The sequence below is a fragment of the Mixophyes fleayi genome, chromosome 9 (assembly GCF_038048845.1).
Source record: "Mixophyes fleayi isolate aMixFle1 chromosome 9, aMixFle1.hap1, whole genome shotgun sequence".
Lineage (NCBI taxonomy): Eukaryota > Metazoa > Chordata > Amphibia > Anura > Limnodynastidae > Mixophyes > Mixophyes fleayi.
The window spans coordinates 121,118,299-121,140,436 of record NC_134410.1 but is presented as its reverse complement, the minus strand read 5'-3'; the positions used below and the strand labels follow the sequence as shown (position 1 = coordinate 121,140,436).

The following is a 22,138-nucleotide window of genomic DNA, read 5'->3' as shown; positions in this document are numbered from 1 at the left end:
AAAAAGGAGGATGGAAGGTTGGCCGAACATGGGTCAGTCCATGTAAAAACCACAAACAACCACTTGGTCAGAAGCCAGCCTCAGTTGTCCACCCCCCATATGTAGAAGGATACGGTTTTCCAGGGTCAAAACCATGGACCCACCACCGTCATACAGTATCAGATTTTAGTGCAAGTTTTGTCCTGCGGGAGAAACACTCTGAACATCATAGAGGTTGACCGGGTCAGCCACAATTTGGGCTTGTTTAGCAGTGCCAATCCAGAAGCTGGTAGTAAGCGGAGGATAGTTAATCATCCATTCCCTTGAGAAGGACTTCATCAGGATATTGTCCAGATACAGAAACATCATGATGATGACCGTGTTACCACCATAGTCGCAATCACCTTGGTGGAGACTTAGCGGAGAATTTAATTCTGTGTGATGCGCTACCGCACAGCACCGCAATGCTTGTACTACAGTACCCCATCATCGTAAATGTTTACATCAATGGGGTGCAAGGCAAAACAAGCAACGTTTCACAGTCATGCAACCGTTCCGGAGGCACAATGTGGAGAATGGATTCTGCTCCCAAGAGTGCAAGAGGAAGTTCTGGAAACTGGAAGCAAGCTCCCTAATCACAAGGTGGAGGAGAAGCCTGTAAGCCTTCCATATGAAGACAGACATTCTCGATGACCAGGGTCTTCAGAAATTCCACTAAACTTCTGATCTGCGTCGTTGACCAAAGCGTCTGCATCTAGAACAGCTCCCGCTGAAGTTGTTTGTTGAGGACTGTCAGAACCAACACAAGTCAATACGAAACTGACAGTTTTTGGGCTACCAGGAAGAGATCGGCATAGAAACCAGACCCCTCTGATAATCCAGATCAGGGCAGCTCCCCTACAATTGTCAAGTGACAAGCATTCCTGCACTCCGGGTCTCTGAAAACTCGAGGGATGAAAATTGGTTTCCGATATCCGTGATTGATGACGGAGAGAGCCCAGGGGTCAGATTTGGAGTTCCTTCCCCGTTTAAGGCGAAAAGGGGGCTCTTGTAACAGAAATTAATTTGCTTGGATTTATTATTGTTTATTTTGAGGAAAGAAGAATTTCTCCCACCTGTTACATTCTTAAATTGTCTTCTCCAGTTCCAGCCCAAAGGTCTGCTCTGGAGAACGCATTGAGACCATTTGGCTGTATTGTCGAATGAGCAAGAATCGAGTCAGAGGACACTGCATGCCACCAGCAAAACTGGCAAAGGATCTGTCTGTTAGTATCAACGATCCTCTATCCACCTCCTATAATTCCGAAAAGAACAGAGTGGTGAGCGCTGGAACAGGGTGGAGTTGTCAATTCTTTTTTTCCAGTGCCCAACCTCCTATAGGTGAAACATGACCCGCCGTGTCCCCTACTCCCCTATTATAACTCCACATTACATAAAATAGTAATTCCTCTCTTATACATGGCACTATGGTAGATGTATTCAGGATAACAGTCTAAATATTGACCTGCCTTCTCTTTCCTCCCGCAGATCGTGTGCAAACACTACCGAAACTTCGAGATCCCGAAGGAGTTCCAGGGGTTAAACCGCTATCTCTGCAACGCGCGGGAGTTGTCAGCGTTCAAGTACACTTGTCCCAAACCCTCTGAAATTATCCTTTTCTATCACGATGTCGTCAAACCAATGAAGTGAGGGCCTTCGATACAAACCCCACTGAACTTTCTTACTTGCCAAGGTCACCAAACGCTGCCAGACCTCTAAGAGCACTCTGATCTCCCTTTGTTCCATTGACCCTTGTGCTTTGAAAGCGGACACTACATAGAGCTCCCAACGTGTGGTATAAGCCCAAAGACATTGCCCCAGCTTGTCACAGACTGAACGCAATTCAGGTGTCTGCACTAGGCTACCTCGTCCAAGCTGCAGGTCCCATCGCCCCCCCCAAAAAAAAACCACACACAACGTCCTTCTATTTATTTTATTGAAAAACCGTAAATATTGATATGTAAAATATGCTAATTAAATAGCATGTCTCATAAAAACCCGGTCACCATACAGCATTGGTGAAGAATATAGCAAATGAACAAAATAATAATGCTATTTTACTATTTAATTTTGCAATATAATTTAATTGTGCATAAAAGGAAAAAAGAATAAAAAACAAAAAAACAAAAAAAAAAAAGTGCTATAGGCCATAGCAAACAATTTCCTACAATTATTTATATTATTTTTTTTTGTGGAAGTTTGGTTGCTATGGTTATAGCAACTATTTTCCCGTGCACTGGCTTCCATAAAGGTTAGCATGTTATTCTAATGGTCCTTCGAATGTTCCACTTATCATATTATAAGGAAAACTGAATTACCAAGAATGAGCATTGTAACCGTACATAAAATAAAATCTGCATTTTATTCAATCAGGTTCATTTATATTTATTTTAACGCAAAATACTAAAAAGTGTATAGTTTTTTTTCCTCTTTTTCAGTCACTTACACAGTGGAAGCAGCCATGTTTTGGTTGGCACCAACATTCAGCCTATGAATTAAATCGTGAAAGCACACAAAATGGCTGACTCCAGTGTGGTGATGGACACGCTTTTAAAGTGTAGTAGCTTTTCCAAATCTGAATTTAAAAAACACCGTCGCCTATACAGAGTGGAGGCATACATTTTGCACCGTAGTGGTGTCGATAGTTTCTACTGAATGGATTGTCTGAATATTGGTACAGCTCACAACAACAATGGCTGCCGCCACAGGTACCCACTGTAGAAATCGTCAAATGCTATGGAAATGTTTCTTTGCAGTCATTTTATACATCCTTGTACATGCAGTGAAACTATAACTTTGCTTGCTGTAAATAAAAGCTCACTGTATTAAAATAGTGATTTTACCATTTAAGGGCCTAGAATGACTGTTTAATATTAATTTCTATTCAGTTCAGACTTCAGAAAATACTGATTGTACACAGCCGACAACACATCGCAGACTTTAAACACCTAGGGGTATATTTACTAAACGGCAGGTTTGAAAAAGTGGAGATGTTACCTATAGCAACCAGTCAGATTCTAGCTGTCATTTTGTAGAATGTACTAAAATAAGTAGAACCTGATTTGGTTGCTATAGGCAACATCTCCACTTTTTTAAACCCGCCGTTTCGAAAATATACTCCTAATCATCGTCCTTCATGGAAAATGTAATCCAGGTTGTACCATCATTGAATCGTCTGTAGATGGCACTGTTGGTCCAATTCACTGTGAATTAAGCATTTTCCCCAATTACTCCTGGTAGAACTACAGACAAATCCAGCTCCATCCATCCTGTAGATCTCTCTGTGGTGACCAACACGGGTGCACTCAAGATTCCTCAAATGCAACCCCCTTGGCTGCCTTTTTGCTAAAAAAACAAACAAAACAAAGACCAGGATTGACGTGTGAATTCTGTAGTATACAAGGTGCCCGTGCAAAAAGTCTAGGTCTAACACAGCACAGGCGTATTGCTTAGTAAGCGGTTTGTTTCCGAGCATCCATATGCGCTTTTTATTAAACATGTAATTCAATCAGGAGATCTGGAAACCATGCAATGCTCAGACTAGAAAATCACTACAATATTGTATCAAGACACAAGTGTAGCGGTACCTTTTACAGCCGGGATTAATGAGCGACTCTCCGGGTACTCTCTTCTTCACCTGCGAGCCGGAACCCCCAAACCCCTTCCTCCGAGCGTCAACGTCTGATCAGAAACAGAACAAGTCAAATTAACCACCGTTACCAAAAGAAGGTTCTTCAGCTTGCAATTAAACTTTACCTGGAACATACAAATATCACGGAAACTTAGGATAGAGGAATGACTGCGGGTCCTGACCATGTAGTGTTATGCCCCTGACTGTTCAGCAAATCAAATCCTCCCAAAACCCAAGAAATTGTAATCTTGTATAATTATATATTACAGAAAGAACTTAAAATTCAATCAAAAATCTGCAACTTTATTTAAAATTGACAAGCAGTGGAGGAACTACCATTGGTGCAGCAAGTGGGATGCACCATAGAGATAATGGGGCCGGCTGCACGGCAGATACAGAGGGTTGGAGCTCGCAAGCTGTGGGCCTCGGTTCCCTCTTCCCCGCACCGAGGCCCACAGCACGGTAGTTCTACCTCTAGTGATAAGGTAATGTTGGCCTCTATGTAGGGCTTGGTTCTCACTAACCTGGTATGAGCACTAAATGGTTCCTTTGAGAGGGTTTCCCTGGACTGCCCGAAGCAGCCCCACTGGCTTCTGCAGCTGCAAGAGAAGAACCAAAAACACAGCGTTAATACCCGTGTAACTTACACCAACATGATGTTCTTTGTAAAGGGGCCCCCTTCATTTGCGCACAGTGGAGGCTGCCATTTCGTAAGACGATTATTCATTAATAAAGCCCAGCAACCGCAAGCTACGTTATCAAACATATTGTTCCTCAGTTAGGTTATTCGTGAAGTGATCTAGTACATCTGCGTTCTGTGAATGGATAGGCTGCAGTCTTATGACCAATGGTTGGGCTCACAAAATGGCCGCCTCCGCCGAACGCAAGACAGGTGCTAGTATCAGCGCGATAGGCGCTCAATACCTTTAAGGAGATTCTCCAAAGCCCTCATTCGATCTGTGAAATCGAAGAGCACCTCCTGCACGTGGGTTCGTGCCTCCGACACAGGAAGCTTGAGGAGGTCGAGGGTCACGTTCCCAGAATCCACTGGGACAGAGAGGCTAGCGAGGCTGCCCTGCATCTCTAAGACGGGCACTCGTTTCTGAAAGGTTTCCCTGTGAAGGAAAATAAAATACATAAGCTTATCAGTAAATTGCTATATAGTGTGTGTGTGTGTGTATATATATATATATATATATATATATATATATATATATATATATATATATATATATATATATATATATATATATATATATATATATATATATATCCTCGTGTGGCACCAAGTTGACCACAATGCCTGATAGCGACCCTATTAAAAGTTATACGAACGTTGTCAGGCACGCTTGTAAATGCGGAGTGAAGATGGCTATGAACAGCTTGTGTGCGTCATCTTCTAACCCTGCTAACTGGTCTCCAGTGATGCAGGAAATGGTCTCTCCCAATATGTCTACCCACGTGCGTGCGGCCATATTGAAACATGATTTTGAATGGATACCGCACCTCTCTCCACGTCACACCAGGAACGGAGAGGACACAAGATCTTACCTCAGTTTGCCCACAAGCTCCTGTGATGTCAGCCCGCGTACTGCATCCTGAAAGAAACAATATCTCATTAATATTAGCACTTGGTCATACAGAACAGTCAGCAAAGGCAATGTGCTGCCCCCTTGTGGAATATTATTAAAATGCCCAATCATGATCATTGGATCAGCACACAGTCTTTACCCCTGTGCGTAGGCGACGAGTACAAAAGGTGCGATAGGGTTTCTAAATCTTCAGATCATCCAACATGAACCCTTCCTCCCAACACAAAGTGCTCTGCTCCCAAATACCCTACTCAGATCCCTATTGCAGTTACCAGTTCTGAATGGACGAAAATCATTTTTCTAAAAACACCAGTCAATTCTGCACCGTTAATTGCATTAGTAAATGAATTATACGTACATGTTGCTGTTTTGCTTAAACAGTGCTTTACAAGAGACAATACAAGGAATACAGTGTAGTACAACAAGAGCAATACATTGTGCAAAACAGAAATCACAAAATAGGAGAGGAGGTCGCTGCCCTGGAGAGCTTACAATCTAATTGCAGGTTGGGATACATACAGCGACAGAAGGTGGAGTAAGTGTAGTAAATATTTCTGCTTGGCCACTATAGCTGCCACGTATGAATGATCCTGGCTATTAGAATGCTACAATCATTAAAGGATTGTCTCTAGGTCAGACGGGAAGATTAGAAGAGAAGGTGCTTGATCTATTCCAAGCGAGATACGTGTCCAAGGGACACAAAGGGAGAAAGGTTGAAGATGAGAAGGAGACAATTACGTGCGGAACACAGGAGGCGATTAGGGACATAGCAAGAAGCAAAATGGTGGAGGTCATTTTAGGTAGCCAGCAGGACCTTGTATGTGATCCCTAGAGAGAGATTTAAGGAGGAAATAGTTAGGACCGATCTGGGAGTACAAGAAATGATTCACGCTGCAGAGTTTTGGATAGATTGTAGTGGAGAAAGACGGGAGGCCTGTTATTAGTGGGTTACAGTAATCCAAGTGGGAAAGGTTAAGGAATTGTAAATTAGAGTTTGGATGTAGAGTGACAAAGAAAAGGGTGGGTCTGGGCAATTATAGAGGGAAAAGTCAACACACTGTGGCTGCCTGAGATGGGCTCCTGCAATTTCTGCCTCCTTACTATAAAACACAAGACGAAGGCTACGGTACAAGAAACGGCCACAACTCACTGGGATCTCTTACCCACTCCTCCAGGGCCTCCTCTATTGGGTCCGTTCTCCAGACTTCACTGCCATTTGTGATACTAAACAGAAAATACAGTTTATCAATACATCAAGTACAGAAAAGACACTTAAGATATATAAATAGTACACACATCTGAATGCTGGTATTAAATATGCAGTATACTTGTGTGTTAACATACGCAAACAAGTAAACCAAAATCAGCTACAATTTTGATGGACCATTTTCTCTATAGTTGTGTGAAGAGCCATGAGCGTATCGCATAGGGATCAATCATCCCCTACACATGATGAATATCTTCATTTATAGGGTCTGTGTATATTGTGATAATTCATAATTTAAGGAGAGCACACATGTGTGATTTGCTGGGGCCCCTCTTCCATCGCTACGAACCATTTGCGCAAGGGCCACATTTAGACCATTCTTGATTGGCTGTTGGGTCCACAGAACATGAGTGTAGAGAGATCATTAATTTTCTTACCACCAGATGACCAAGCCTTGTGCCTATGGGATCAGGAGGACGGCCAGCGGGAGAGGTGTATAAGTAGATGCTCCCTTCAGACACCATTTTAAACTCCACTTTCCATTTAATCTTTAAACCTATTATTACACCTGGACGCGTCAGGGTCTGATGCTCAAAGTGGGAGGCGTTTGATCAGTTTCACGCCGGAGAGAGAGGAGTCTGATTTGGGGAGTGGAAGTAGTGGGAAGTTTTCAGAGCTCCATGAGAGTCAATGTTGAGGCAAAGTATCATATCTGACCTCCGAGTCATGAGATCGAGGGGGAAAAGAGAGAAGGTTCCCAAGTACGAAACTCTGGAACCTCCATCGAGGTTGCTCTGGTGATGATGGTCAACCCGATAACTGGTATGTGTGTAATTTAGGTTTTCAGGAATGGGGCTTGACTACACATGCACTTGTTACCTGAAAAGTACCCCCAGAGGCTGTGATTACTTACAAGTCAGGTACCCCTAACAGTGCAGGTTTTATATTTATATATATATATTTATATATATATATATATATATATATATATATATATATATATATATATATATATATATATATATCTTTACTGGAGCACAGGTGTATTCATTACTGACTGACACATTGTAACAGATCCACAGGTGGTGCAATTACAATGTGTCACTCAGTAATGATTACACCTGTGCTCCAGCAAGGAGATATAGAAAACCTGCACTGTTAGGGAGCCCTGAGGACTGGGTTGGGGAAACACTGCTCTATGGTACTGGCCCCCCTTTCCAAACCTATAAGCATCCACGGGGGTGACACTGGGGCAGCCAGTAAACTGGATGAAGCTGAAATAGGGATAGATAGATATATATATATACACACACATACATATACACACATATTATAGCAACTTCACCCACATTATAAAGTGTGTCCAACCCAGGGACTGCTGTGTAACTAGCAGCTTCCGTGTTCTCTCACACACCCACATGCTGATAGCCCACGACACACCAATATTATTGCAAGGTGCAAGTCACCTCCCTTCCCTGTGTAACAAGGTCTCCTATTCTAAGGTGCAGCCCCGTACATACCACCCCACATGGATTTCCCTGTTTAATCCTTTCCCAAGGCAGAGCCTCACCCTGCACCCACAGACTGACAGACAGTACTCACTGTATCCTCCCCCTGCACCCACAGACTGACAGTACTCACTGTATCCTCCCCCTGCACCCACAGACTGACAGACAGTACTCACTGTATCCTCACCCTGCACCCACAGACTGACAGACAGTACTCACTGTATCCTCACCCTGCACCCACAGACTGACAGACAGTACTCACTGTATCCTCCCCCTGCACCCACAGACTGACAGTACTCACTGTATCCTCCCCCTGCACCCACAGACTGACAGTACTCACTGTATCCTCCCCCTGCACCCACAGACTGACAGACAGTACTCACTGTATCCTCCCCCTGCACCCACAGACTGACAGTACTCACTGTATCCTCCCCCTGCACCCACAGACTGACAGTACTCACTGTATCCTCCCCCTGCACCCACAGACTGACAGACAGTACTCACTGTATCCTCACCCTGCACCCACAGACAGTACTCACTGTATCCTCCCCCTGCACCCAGAGACTGACAGACAGTACTCACTGTATCCTCACCCTGCACCCACAGACTGACAGTACTCACTGTATCCTCACCCTGTACCCACAGACTGACAGACAGTACTCACTGTATCCTCACCCTGCACCCACAGACAGTACTCACTGTATCCTCCCCCTGCACCCACAGACTGACAGACAGTACTCACTGTATCCTTCCCCTGCACCCACAGACTGACAGTACTCACTGTATCCTCCCCCTGCACCCACAGACTGACAGACAGTACTCACTGTATCCTCCCCCTGCACCCACAGACTGACAGTACTCACTGTATCCTCCCCCTGCACCCACAGACTGACAGACAGTACTCACTGTATCCTCCCCCTGCACCCACAGACTGACAGTACTCACTGTATCCTCCCCCTGCACCCACAGACTGACAGACAGTACTCACTGTATCCTTACCCTGCACCCACAGACTGACAGTACTCACTGTATCCTCCCCCTGCACCCACAGACTGACAGACAGTACTCACTGTATCCTCACCCTGCACCCACAGACTGACAGTACTCACTGTATCCTCCCCTGCACCCACAGACTGACAGACAGTACTCACTGTATCCTCCCCCTGCACCCACAGACTGACAGTACTCACTGTATCCTCCCCCTGCACCCACAGACTGACAGACAGTACTCACTGTATCCTCACCCTGCACCCACAGACAGTACTCACTGTATCCTCCCCCTGCACTCAGAGACTGACAGACAGTACTCACTGTATCCTCACCCTGCACCCACAGACTGACAGTACTCACTGTATCCTCACCCTGCACCCACAGACAGTACTCACTGTATCCTCCCCCTGCACCCACAGACTGACAGACAGTACTCACTGTATCCTCACCCTGCACCCACAGACTGACAGTACTCACTGTATCCTCCCCCTGCACCCACAGACTGACAGACAGTACTCACTGTATCCTCCCCCTGCACCCACAGACTGACAGACAGTACTCACTGTATCCTCACCCTGCACCCACAGACTGACAGACAGTACTCACTGTATCCTCCCCCTGCACCCACATACTGACAGACAGTACTCACTGTCTGTCAGTCTGCACCCACAGACTGACAGACAGTACTCACTGTATCCTCACCCTGCACTCACAGACTGACAGTACTCACTGTATCCTCCCCCTGCACCCACAGACTGACACAGTACTCACTGTATCCTCCCCCTGCACCCACAGACTGACACAGTACTCACTGTATCCTCCCCCTGCACCCACAGACTGACAGTACTCACTGTATCCTCCCCCTGCACCCACAGACTGACAGACAGTACTCACTGTATCCTCACCCTGCACCCACAGACTGACAGTACTCACTGTATCCTCCCCCTGCACCCACAGACTGACAGTACTCACTGTATCCTCCCCCTGCACCCACAGACTGACAGACAGTACTCACTGTATCCTCACCCTGCACCCACAGACAGTACTCACTGTATCCTCCCCCTGCACCCAGAGACTGACAGACAGTACTCACTGTATCCTCACCCTGCACCCACAGACAGTACTCACTGTATCCTCCCCCTGCACCCACAGACTGACAGACAGTACTCACTGTATCCTCACCCTGCACCCACAGACTGACAGACAGTACTCACTGTATCCTCCCCCTGCACCCACAGACTGACAGACAGTACTCACTGTATCCTCCCCCTGCACCCACAGACTGACAGACAGTACTCACTGTATCCTCACCCTGCACCCACAGACTGACAGACAGTACTCACTGTATCCTCACCCTGCACCCACAGACTGACAGACAGTACTCACTGTATCCTCACCCTGCACCCACAGACTGACAGTACTCACTGTATCCTCCCCCTGCACCCACAGACTGACAGACAGTACTCACTGTCTGTCAGTCTGCACCCACAGACTGACAGACAGTACTCACTGTATCCTCACCCTGCACCCACAGACTGACAGTACTCACTGTATCCTCCCCCTGCACCCACAGACTGACACAGTACTCACTGTATCCTCCCCCTGCACCCACAGACTGACAGTACTCACTGTATCCTCCCCCTGCATCCACAGACTGACAGACAGTACTCACTGTCTGTCAGTCTGCACCCACAGACTGACAGACACTACTCACTGTATCCTCCCCCTGCACCCACAGACTGACAGACAGTACTCACTGTATCCTCCCCCTGCACCCACAGACTGACAGACAGTAATCACTGTATCCTCCCCCTGCACCCACAGACTGACAGACAGTACTCACTGTATCCTCCCCCTGCACCCACAGACTGACAGACAGTACTCACTGTATCCTCACCCTGCACCCACAGACTGACAGACAGTACTCACTGTATCCTCCCCCTGCACCCACAGACTGACAGACAGTACTCACTGTATCCTCACCCTGCACCCACAGACTGACAGACAGTACTCACTGTATCCTCCCCCTGCACCCACAGACTGACAGACAGTACTCACTGTATCCTCACCCTGCACCCACAGACTGACAGACAGTACTCACTGTATCCTCACCCTGCACCCACAGACTGACAGTACTCACTGTATCCTCCCCCTGTACCCACAGACTGACAGTACTCACTGTATCCTCCCCCTGCACCCACAGACTGACAGACAGTACTCACTGTATCCTCCCCCTGCACCCACAGACTGACAGTACTCACTGTATCCTCCCCCTGCACCCACAGACTGACAGACAGTACTCACTGTATCCTCACCCTGCACCCACAGACTGACAGTACTCACTGTATCCTCCCCCTGCACCCACAGACTGACAGACAGTACTCACTGTATCCTCACCCTGCACCCACAGACTGACAGTACTCACTGTATCCTCCCCCTGCACCCACAGACTGACAGACAGTACTCACTGTATCCTCACCCTGCACCCACAGACTGACAGTACTCACTGTATCCTCCCCCTGCACCCACAGACTGACAGACAGTACTCACTGTATCCTCACCCTGCACCCACAGACTGACAGTACTCACTGTATCCTCCCCCTGCACCCACAGACTGACAGACAGTACTCACTGTATCCTCCCCCTCCACCCACAGACTGACAGACAGTACTCACTGTATCCTCCCCCTGCACCCACAGACTGACAGTACTCACTGTATCCTCCCCCTGCACCCACAGACTGACAGACAGTACTCACTGTCTGTCAGTCTGCACCCACAGACTGACAGACAGTACTCACTGTATCCTCACCCTGCACCCACAGACTGACAGACAGTACTCACTGTATCCTCACCCTGCACCCACAGACTGACACAGTACTCACTGTATCCTCCCCCTGCACCCACAGACTGACACAGTACTCACTGTATCCTCCCCCTGCACCCACAGACTGACAGACAGTACTCACTGTCTGTCAGTCTGCACCCACAGACTGACAGACAGTACTCACTGTATCCTCCCCCTGCACCCACAGACTGACAGACAGTACTCACTGTATCCTCCCCCTGCACCCACAGACTGACAGACAGTAATCACTGTATCCTCCCCCTGCACCCACAGACTGACAGACAGTAATCACTGTATCCTCCCCCTGCACCCACAGACTGACAGACAGTACTCACTGTATCCTCACCCTGCACCCACCGACTGACAGACAGTACTCACTGTATCCTCCCCTGCACCCACAGACTGACAGACAGTACTCACTGTATCCTCACCCGCACCCACAGACTGACAGACAGTACTCACTGTATCCTCCCCCTGCACCCACAGACTGACAGACAGTACTCACTGTATCCTCACCCTGCACCCACAGACTGACAGACAGTACTCACTGTATCCTCACCCTGCACCCACAGACTGACAGATCTCACTGTATCCTCACCCTGCACCCACAGACTGACAGTACTCACTGTATCCTCCCCCTGTACCCACAGACTGACAGTACTCACTGTATCCTCCCCCTGCACCCACAGACTGACAGACAGTACTCACTGTATCCTCCCCCTGCACCCACAGACTGACAGTACTCACTGTATCCTCCCCCTGCACCCACAGACTGACAGACAGTACTCACTGTATCCTCACCCTGCACCCACAGACTGACAGTACTCACTGTATCCTCCCCCTGCACCCACAGACTGACAGACAGTACTCACTGTATCCTCCCCCTGCACCCACAGACTGACAGACAGTACTCACTGTATCCTCACCCTGCACCCACAGACTGACAGTACTCACTGTATCCTCCCCCTGCACCCACAGACTGACAGACAGTACTCACTGTATCCTCACCCTGCACCCACAGACTGACAGTACTCACTGTATCCTCCCCCTGCACCCACAGACTGACAGACAGTACTCACTGTATCCTCACCCTGCACCCACAGACTGACAGTACTCACTGTATCCTCCCCCTGCACCCACAGACTGACAGACAGTACTCACTGTATCCTCACCCTGCACCCACAGACTGACAGTACTCACTGTATCCTCCCCCTGCACCCACAGACTGACAGACAGTACTCACTGTATCCTCACCCTGCACCCACAGACTGACAGTACTCACTGTATCCTCCCCCTGCACCCACAGACTGACAGACAGTACTCACTGTATCCTCCCCCTGTACCCACAGACTGACAGTACTCACTGTATCCTCCCCCTGCACCCACAGACTGACAGACAGTACTCACTGTATCCTCACCCTGCACCCACAGACTGACAGTACTCACTGTATCCTCCCCCTGCACCCACAGACTGACAGACAGTACTCACTGTATCCTCCCCCTGTACCCACAGACTGACAGTACTCACTGTATCCTCCCCCTGCACCCACAGACTGAGACAGTACTCACTGTATCCTCACCCTACACCCACAGACTGACAGTACTCACTGTATCCTCCCCCTGCACCCACAGACTGACAGACAGTACTCACTGTATCCTCACCCTGCACCCACAGACTGACAGTACTCACTGTATCCCCCTGCACCCACAGACTGACAGACAGTACTCACTGTATCCTCCCCCTGCACCCACAGACTGACAGACAGTACTCACTGTATCCTCCCCCTGCACCCACAGACAGACAGTACTCAGTGTATCCTCCCCCTGCACCCACAGACTGACAGACAGTACTCACTGTATCCTCACCCTGTACCCACAGACAGACAGTACTCACTGTATCCTCACCCTGTACCCACAGACTGACAGTACTCACTGTATCCTCCCCCTGCACCCACAGACTGACAGACAGTACTCACTGTATCCTCCCCCTGCACCCACAGACTGACAGACAGTACTCACTGTATCCTTACCCTGCACCCACAGACTGACAGTACTCACTGTATCCTCCCCCTGCACCCACAGACTGACAGACAGTACTCACTGTATCCTCCCCCTGCACCCACAGACTGACAGTACTCACTGTATCCTCCCCCTGCACCCACAGACTGACAGTACTCACTGTATCCTCCCCCTGCACCCACAGACTGACAGACAGTACTCACTGTATCCTCCCCCTGCACCCACAGACTGACAGACAGTACTCACTGTATCCTCACCCTGCACCCACAGACTGACAGACAGTACTCACTGTATCCTCACCCTGCACCCACAGACTGACAGTACTCACTGTATCCTCCCCCTGCACCCACAGACAGTACTCACTGTATCCTCCCCCTGCACCCACAGACTGACAGACAGTACTCACTGTATCCTCCCCCTCCACCCACAGACTGACAGACAGTACTCACTGTATCCTCCCCCTGCACCCACAGACTGACAGTACTCACTGTATCCTCCCCCTGCACCCACAGACTGACAGACAGTACTCACTGTCTGTCAGTCTGCACCCACAGACTGACAGACAGTACTCACTGTATCCTCACCCTGCACCCACAGACTGACAGACAGTACTCACTGTATCCTCCCCCTGCACCCACAGACTGACAGACAGTACTCACTGTATCCTCCCCCTGCACCCACAGACTGACAGACAGTACTCACTGTATCCTCACCCTGCACCCACAGACTGACAGACAGTACTCACTGTATCCTCACCCTGCACCCACAGACTGACAGACAGTACTCACTGTATCCTCACCCTGCACCCACAGACTGACAGTACTCACTGTATCCTCCCCCTGCACCCACAGACTGACAGACAGTACTCACTGTCTGTCAGTCTGCACCCACAGACTGACAGACAGTACTCACTGTATCCTCACCCTGCACCCACAGACTGACAGTACTCACTGTATCCTCCCCCTGCACCCACAGACTGACACAGTACTCACTGTATCCTCCCCCTGCACCCACAGACTGACAGTACTCACTGTATCCTCCCCCTGCATCCACAGACTGACAGACAGTACTCACTGTCTGTCAGTCTGCACCCACAGACTGACAGACACTACTCACTGTATCCTCCCCCTGCACCCACAGACTGACAGACAGTACTCACTGTATCCTCCCCCTGCACCCACAGACTGACAGACAGTAATCACTGTATCCTCCCCCTGCACCCACAGACTGACAGACAGTACTCACTGTATCCTCCCCCTGCACCCACAGACTGACAGACAGTACTCACTGTATCCTCACCCTGCACCCACAGACTGACAGACAGTACTCACTGTATCCTCCCCCTGCACCCACAGACTGACAGACAGTACTCACTGTATCCTCACCCTGCACCCACAGACTGACAGACAGTACTCACTGTATCCTCCCCCTGCACCCACAGACTGACAGACAGTACTCACTGTATCCTCACCCTGCACCCACAGACTGACAGACAGTACTCACTGTATCCTCACCCTGCACCCACAGACTGACAGTACTCACTGTATCCTCCCCCTGTACCCACAGACTGACAGTACTCACTGTATCCTCCCCCTGCACCCACAGACTGACAGACAGTACTCACTGTATCCTCCCCCTGCACCCACAGACTGACAGTACTCACTGTATCCTCCCCCTGCACCCACAGACTGACAGACAGTACTCACTGTATCCTCACCCTGCACCCACAGACTGACAGTACTCACTGTATCCTCCCCCTGCACCCACAGACTGACAGACAGTACTCACTGTATCCTCACCCTGCACCCACAGACTGACAGTACTCACTGTATCCTCCCCCTGCACCCACAGACTGACAGACAGTACTCACTGTATCCTCACCCTGCACCCACAGACTGACAGTACTCACTGTATCCTCCCCCTGCACCCACAGACTGACAGACAGTACTCACTGTATCCTCACCCTGCACCCACAGACTGACAGTACTCACTGTATCCTCCCCCTGCACCCACAGACTGACAGACAGTACTCACTGTATCCTCCCCCTCCACCCACAGACTGACAGACAGTACTCACTGTATCCTCCCCCTGCACCCACAGACTGACAGTACTCACTGTATCCTCCCCCTGCACCCACAGACTGACAGACAGTACTCACTGTCTGTCAGTCTGCACCCACAGACTGACAGACAGTACTCACTGTATCCTCACCCTGCACCCACAGACTGACAGACAGTACTCACTGTATCCTCACCCTGCACCCACAGACTGACACAGTACTCACTGTATCCTCCCCCTGCACCCACAGACTGACACAGTACTCACTGTATCCTCCCCCTGCACCCACAGACTGACAGACAGTACTCACTGTCTGTCAGTCTGCACCCACAGACTGACAGACAGTACTCACTGTATCCTCCCCCTGCACCCACAGACTGACAGACAGTACTCACTGTATCCTCCCCCTGCACCCACAGACTGACAGACAGTAATCACTGTATCCTCCCCCTGCACCCACAGACTGACAGACAGTAATCACTGTATCCTCCCCCTGCACCCACAGACTGACAGACAGTACTCACTGTATCCTCACCCTGCACCCACCGACTGACAGACAGTACTCACTGTATCCTCCCCCTGCACCCACAGACTGACAGACAGTACTCACTGTATCCTCACCCGCACCCACAGACTGACAGACAGTACTCACTGTATCCTCCCCCTGCACCCACAGACTGACAGACAGTACTCACTGTATCCTCACCCTGCACCCACAGACTGACAGACAGTACTCACTGTATCCTCACCCTGCACCCACAGACTGACAGATCTCACTGTATCCTCACCCTGCACCCACAGACTGACAGTACTCACTGTATCCTCCCCCTGTACCCACAGACTGACAGTACTCACTGTATCCTCCCCCTGCACCCACAGACTGACAGACAGTACTCACTGTATCCTCCCCCTGCACCCACAGACTGACAGTACTCACTGTATCCTCCCCCTGCACCCACAGACTGACAGACAGTACTCACTGTATCCTCACCCTGCACCCACAGACTGACAGTACTCACTGTATCCTCCCCCTGCACCCACAGACTGACAGACAGTACTCACTGTATCCTCCCCCTGCACCCACAGACTGACAGACAGTACTCACTGTATCCTCACCCTGCACCCACAGACTGACAGTACTCACTGTATCCTCCCCCTGCACCCACAGACTGACAGACAGTACTCACTGTATCCTCACCCTGCACCCACAGACTGACAGTACTCACTGTATCCTCCCCCTGCACCCACAGACTGACAGACAGTACTCACTGTATCCTCACCCTGCACCCACAGACTGACAGTACTCACTGTATCCTCCCCCTGCACCCACAGACTGACAGACAGTACTCACTGTATCCTCACCCTGCACCCACAGACTGACAGTACTCACTGTATCCTCCCCCTGCACCCACAGACTGACAGACAGTACTCACTGTATCCTCACCCTGCACCCACAGACTGACAGTACTCACTGTATCCTCCCCCTGCACCCACAGACTGACAGACAGTACTCACTGTATCCTCCCCCTGTACCCACAGACTGACAGTACTCACTGTATCCTCCCCCTGCACCCACAGACTGACAGACAGTACTCACTGTATCCTCACCCTGCACCCACAGACTGACAGTACTCACTGTATCCTCCCCCTGCACCCACAGACTGACAGACAGTACTCACTGTATCCTCCCCCTGTACCCACAGACTGACAGTACTCACTGTATCCTCCCCCTGCACCCACAGACTGAGACAGTACTCACTGTATCCTCACCCTACACCCACAGACTGACAGTACTCACTGTATCCTCCCCCTGCACCCACAGACTGACAGACAGTACTCACTGTATCCTCACCCTGCACCCACAGACTGACAGTACTCACTGTATCCCCCTGCACCCACAGACTGACAGACAGTACTCACTGTATCCTCCCCCTGCACCCACAGACTGACAGACAGTACTCACTGTATCCTCCCCCTGCACCCACAGACAGACAGTACTCAGTGTATCCTCCCCCTGCACCCACAGACTGACAGACAGTACTCACTGTATCCTCACCCTGTACCCACAGACAGACAGTACTCACTGTATCCTCACCCTGTACCCACAGACTGACAGTACTCACTGTATCCTCCCCCTGCACCCACAGACTGACAGACAGTACTCACTGTATCCTCCCCCTGCACCCACAGACTGACAGACAGTACTCACTGTATCCTTACCCTGCACCCACAGACTGACAGTACTCACTGTATCCTCCCCCTGCACCCACAGACTGACAGACAGTACTCACTGTATCCTCCCCCTGCACCCACAGACTGACAGTACTCACTGTATCCTCCCCCTGCACCCACAGACTGACAGTACTCACTGTATCCTCCCCCTGCACCCACAGACTGACAGACAGTACTCACTGTATCCTCCCCCTGCACCCACAGACTGACAGACAGTACTCACTGTATCCTCACCCTGCACCCACAGACTGACAGACAGTACTCACTGTATCCTCACCCTGCACCCACAGACTGACAGTACTCACTGTATCCTCCCCCTGCACCCACAGACAGTACTCACTGTATCCTCCCCCTGCACCCACAGACTGACAGACAGTACTCACTGTATCCTTCCCCTGCACCCACAGACTGACAGACAGTACTCACTGTATCCTCCCCCTGCACCCACAGACTGACAGACAGTACTCACTGTATCCTCCCCCTGCACCCACAGACTGACAGACAGTACTCACTGTATCCTCCCCCTGCACCCACAGACTGACAGACAGTACTCACTGTATCCTCCCCCTGCACCCACAGACTGACAGACAGTACTCACTGTATCCTCACCCTGCACCCACAGACTGACAGACAGTACTCACTGTATCCTCACCCTGCACCCACAGACTGACAGACAGTACTCACTGTATCCTCCCCCTGCACCCACAGACTGACAGACAGTACTCACTGTATCCTCACCCTGCACCCACAGACTGACAGACAGTAATCACTGTATCCTCCCCCTGCACCCACAGACAGTACTCACTGTATCCTTCCCCTGCACCCACAGACTGACAGACAGTACTCACTGTATCCTCCCCCTGCACCCACAGACTGACAGACAGTACTCACTGTATCCTCACCCTGCACCCACAGACTGACAGACAGTACTCACTGTATCCTCCCCCTGCACCCACAGACTGACAGACAGTACTCACTGTATCCTCCCCCTGCACCCACAGACTGACAGACAGTACTCACTGTATCCTCACCCTGCACCCACAGACTGACAGACAGTAATCACTGTATCCTCCCCCTGCACCCACAGACAGTACTCACTGTATCCTTCCCCTGCACCCACAGACTGACAGACAGTACTCACTGTATCCTCCCCCTGCACCCACAGACTGACAGACAGTACTCACTGTATCCTCACCCTGCACCCACAGACAGTACTCACTGTATCCTCCCCCTGCACCCACAGACTGACAGACAGTACTCACTGTATCCTCACCCTGCACCCACAGACTGACAGACAGTACTCACTGTATCCTCACCCTGCACCCACAGACTGACAGACAGTACTCACTGTATCCTCCCCCTGCACCCACAGACTGACAGACAGTACTCACTGTATCCTCCCCCTGCACCCACAGACTGACAGACAGTACTCACTGTATCCTCACCCTGCACCCACAGACTGACAGACAGTAATCACTGTATCCTCCCCCTGCACCCACAGACAGTACTCACTGTATCCTTCCCCTGCACCCACAGACTGACAGACAGTACTCACTGTATCCTCCCCCTGCACCCACAGACTGACAGACAGTACTCACTGTATCCTCACCCTGCACCCACAGACTGACAGACAGTACTCACTGTATCCTCCCCCTGCACCCACAGACTGACAGACAGTACTCACTGTATCCTCCCCCTGCACCCACAGACTGACAGACAGTACTCACTGTATCCTCACCCTGCACCCACAGACTGACAGACAGTAATCACTGTATCCTCCCCCTGCACCCACAGACAGTACTCACTGTATCCTTCCCCTGCACCCACAGACTGACAGACAGTACTCACTGTATCCTCCCCCTGCACCCACAGACTGACAGACAGTACTCACTGTATCCTCACCCTGCACCCACAGACTGACAGACAGTACTCACTGTATCCTCCCCCTGCACCCACAGACAGTACTCACTGTATCCTCCCCCTGCACCCACAGATTGACAGACAGTACTCACTGTATCCTCCCCCTGCACCCACAGACTGACAGTACTCACTGTATCCTCCCCCTGCACCCACAGACTGACAGACAGTACTCACTGTATCCTCCCCCTGCACCCACAGACTGACAGACAGTACTCACTGTATCCTCCCCCTGCACCCACAGACTGACAGACAGTACTCACTGTATCCTCACCCTGCACCCACAGACTGACAGACAGTACTCACTGTATCCTCACCCTGCACCCACAGACTGACAGACAGTACTCACTGTATCCTCCCCCTGCACCCACAGACTGACAGACAGTACTCACTGTATCCTCCCCCTGCACCCACAGACTGACAGACAGTACTCACTGTATCCTCACCCTGCACCCACAGACTGACAGACAGTACTCACTGTATCCTTCCCCTGCACCCACAGACTGACAGACAGTACTCACTGTATCCTCCCCCTGCACCCACAGACTGACAGACAGTACTCACTGTATCCTCACCCTGCACCCACAGACTGACAGACAGTACTCACTGTATCCTCCCCCTGTACCCACAGACTGACAGTAATCACTGTATCCTCCCCCTGCACCCACAGACTGACAGACAGTACTCACTGTATCCTCCCCCTGCACCCACAGACTGACAGACAGTACTCACTGTATCCTCACCCTGCACCCACAGACTGACAGACAGTACTCACTGTATCCTTCCCCTGCACCCACAGACTGACAGACAGTACTCACTGTATCCTCCCCCTGCACCCACAGACTGACAGTACTCACTGTATCCTCCCCCTGCACCCACAGACTGACAGACAGTACTCACTGTATCCTCCCCCTGCACCCACAGACTGACAGACAGTACTCACTGTATCCTCCCCCTGCACCCACAGACTGACAGACAGTACTCACTGTATCCTCACCCTGCACCCACAGACTGACAGACAGTACTCACTGTATCCTCCCCCTGCACCCACAGACTGACAGACAGTACTCACTGTATCCTCCCCCTGCACCCACAGACTGACAGACAGTACTCACTGTATCCTCCCCCTGCACCCACAGACTGACAGACAGTACTCACTGTATCCTCACCCTGCACCCACAGACTGACAGACAGTACTCACTGTATCCTTCCCCTGCACCCACAGACTGACAGACAGTACTCACTGTATCCTCCCCCTGCACCCACAGACTGACAGACAGTACTCACTGTATCCTCACCCTGCACCCACAGACTGACAGACAGTACTCACTGTATCCTCCCCCTGTACCCACAGACTGACAGTAATCACTGTATCCTCCCCCTGCACCCACAGACTGACAGACAGTACTCACTGTATCCTCCCCCTGCACCCACAGACTGACAGACAGTACTCACTGTATCCTCACCCTGCACCCACAGACTGACAGACAGTACTCACTGTATCCTTCCCCTGCACCCACAGACTGACAGACAGTACTCACTGTATCCTCCCCCTGCACCCACAGACTGACAGACAGTACTCACTGTATCCTCCCCCTGCACCCACAGACTGACAGACAGTACTCACTGTATCCTCCCCCTGTACCCACAGACTGACAGTACTCACTGTATCCTCACCCTGCACCCACAGACTGACAGTACTCACTGTATCCTCCCCCTGCACCCACAGACTGACAGTACTCACTGTATCCTCCCCCTGCACCCACAGACTGACAGACAGTACTCACTGTATCCTCCCCCTGCACCCACAGACTGACAGACTGTACTCACTGTATCCTCCCCCTGCTGCCAGCCTCCAGCTGGTAGAGGCACAGGAAGCGCTGTCCGGCCTGGCTCAGGGTACAGAGAGGAGACCAACCCCCAGCGTCCTCCATTGTATGGTGCCAGAAGCGGGCAGACCGGGGAACAAGCCATGGGGGGCGTGTCCTGCAAGAAGCTAGCCAGTGGGCGTGTGCAGCAAGAGGCTACCATGGTGGGCGTGTCCTGAAAGAGCCAGCCGTGTGGGCGTGTCCTACTGGAGGCTGCCATGGTGGGCGTGTCCTGCAGGAGGCTGACGTGT

At 50.6% G+C, this 22,138-nt stretch overlaps 2 protein-coding genes across 2 annotated transcripts in view; one reads left to right on the top strand and one right to left on the bottom strand.

Annotated features, from left to right (window-relative positions):
- The window catches only part of CLIC3 (chloride intracellular channel 3), a 25,781-nt gene extending 23,394 nt beyond the window's left edge, over positions 1-2,387 (top strand). Inside the window, exon 6 of the mRNA XM_075185374.1 lies at positions 1,507-2,387. Within this exon, the coding sequence (XP_075041475.1) occupies positions 1,507-1,668 (162 nt within the window). The 3' untranslated portion in view covers positions 1,669-2,387. The remainder of the gene's footprint in view (positions 1-1,506) is intronic.
- On the bottom strand, positions 1,938-22,023 carry PAXX (PAXX non-homologous end joining factor). Its single transcript, XM_075185377.1, has 7 exons — positions 21,850-22,023; positions 6,405-6,465; positions 5,201-5,247; positions 4,574-4,764; positions 4,174-4,248; positions 3,606-3,699; positions 1,938-3,363 (listed from the first exon to the last, which is right to left on the bottom strand). Exons 1-7 carry the CDS (start codon positions 21,951-21,953, stop codon positions 3,324-3,326), a joined length of 612 nt encoding a protein of 203 aa, XP_075041478.1. The 5' UTR covers positions 21,954-22,023; the 3' UTR covers positions 1,938-3,323.
- Between the last annotated feature and the right edge of the window lie 115 nt (positions 22,024-22,138).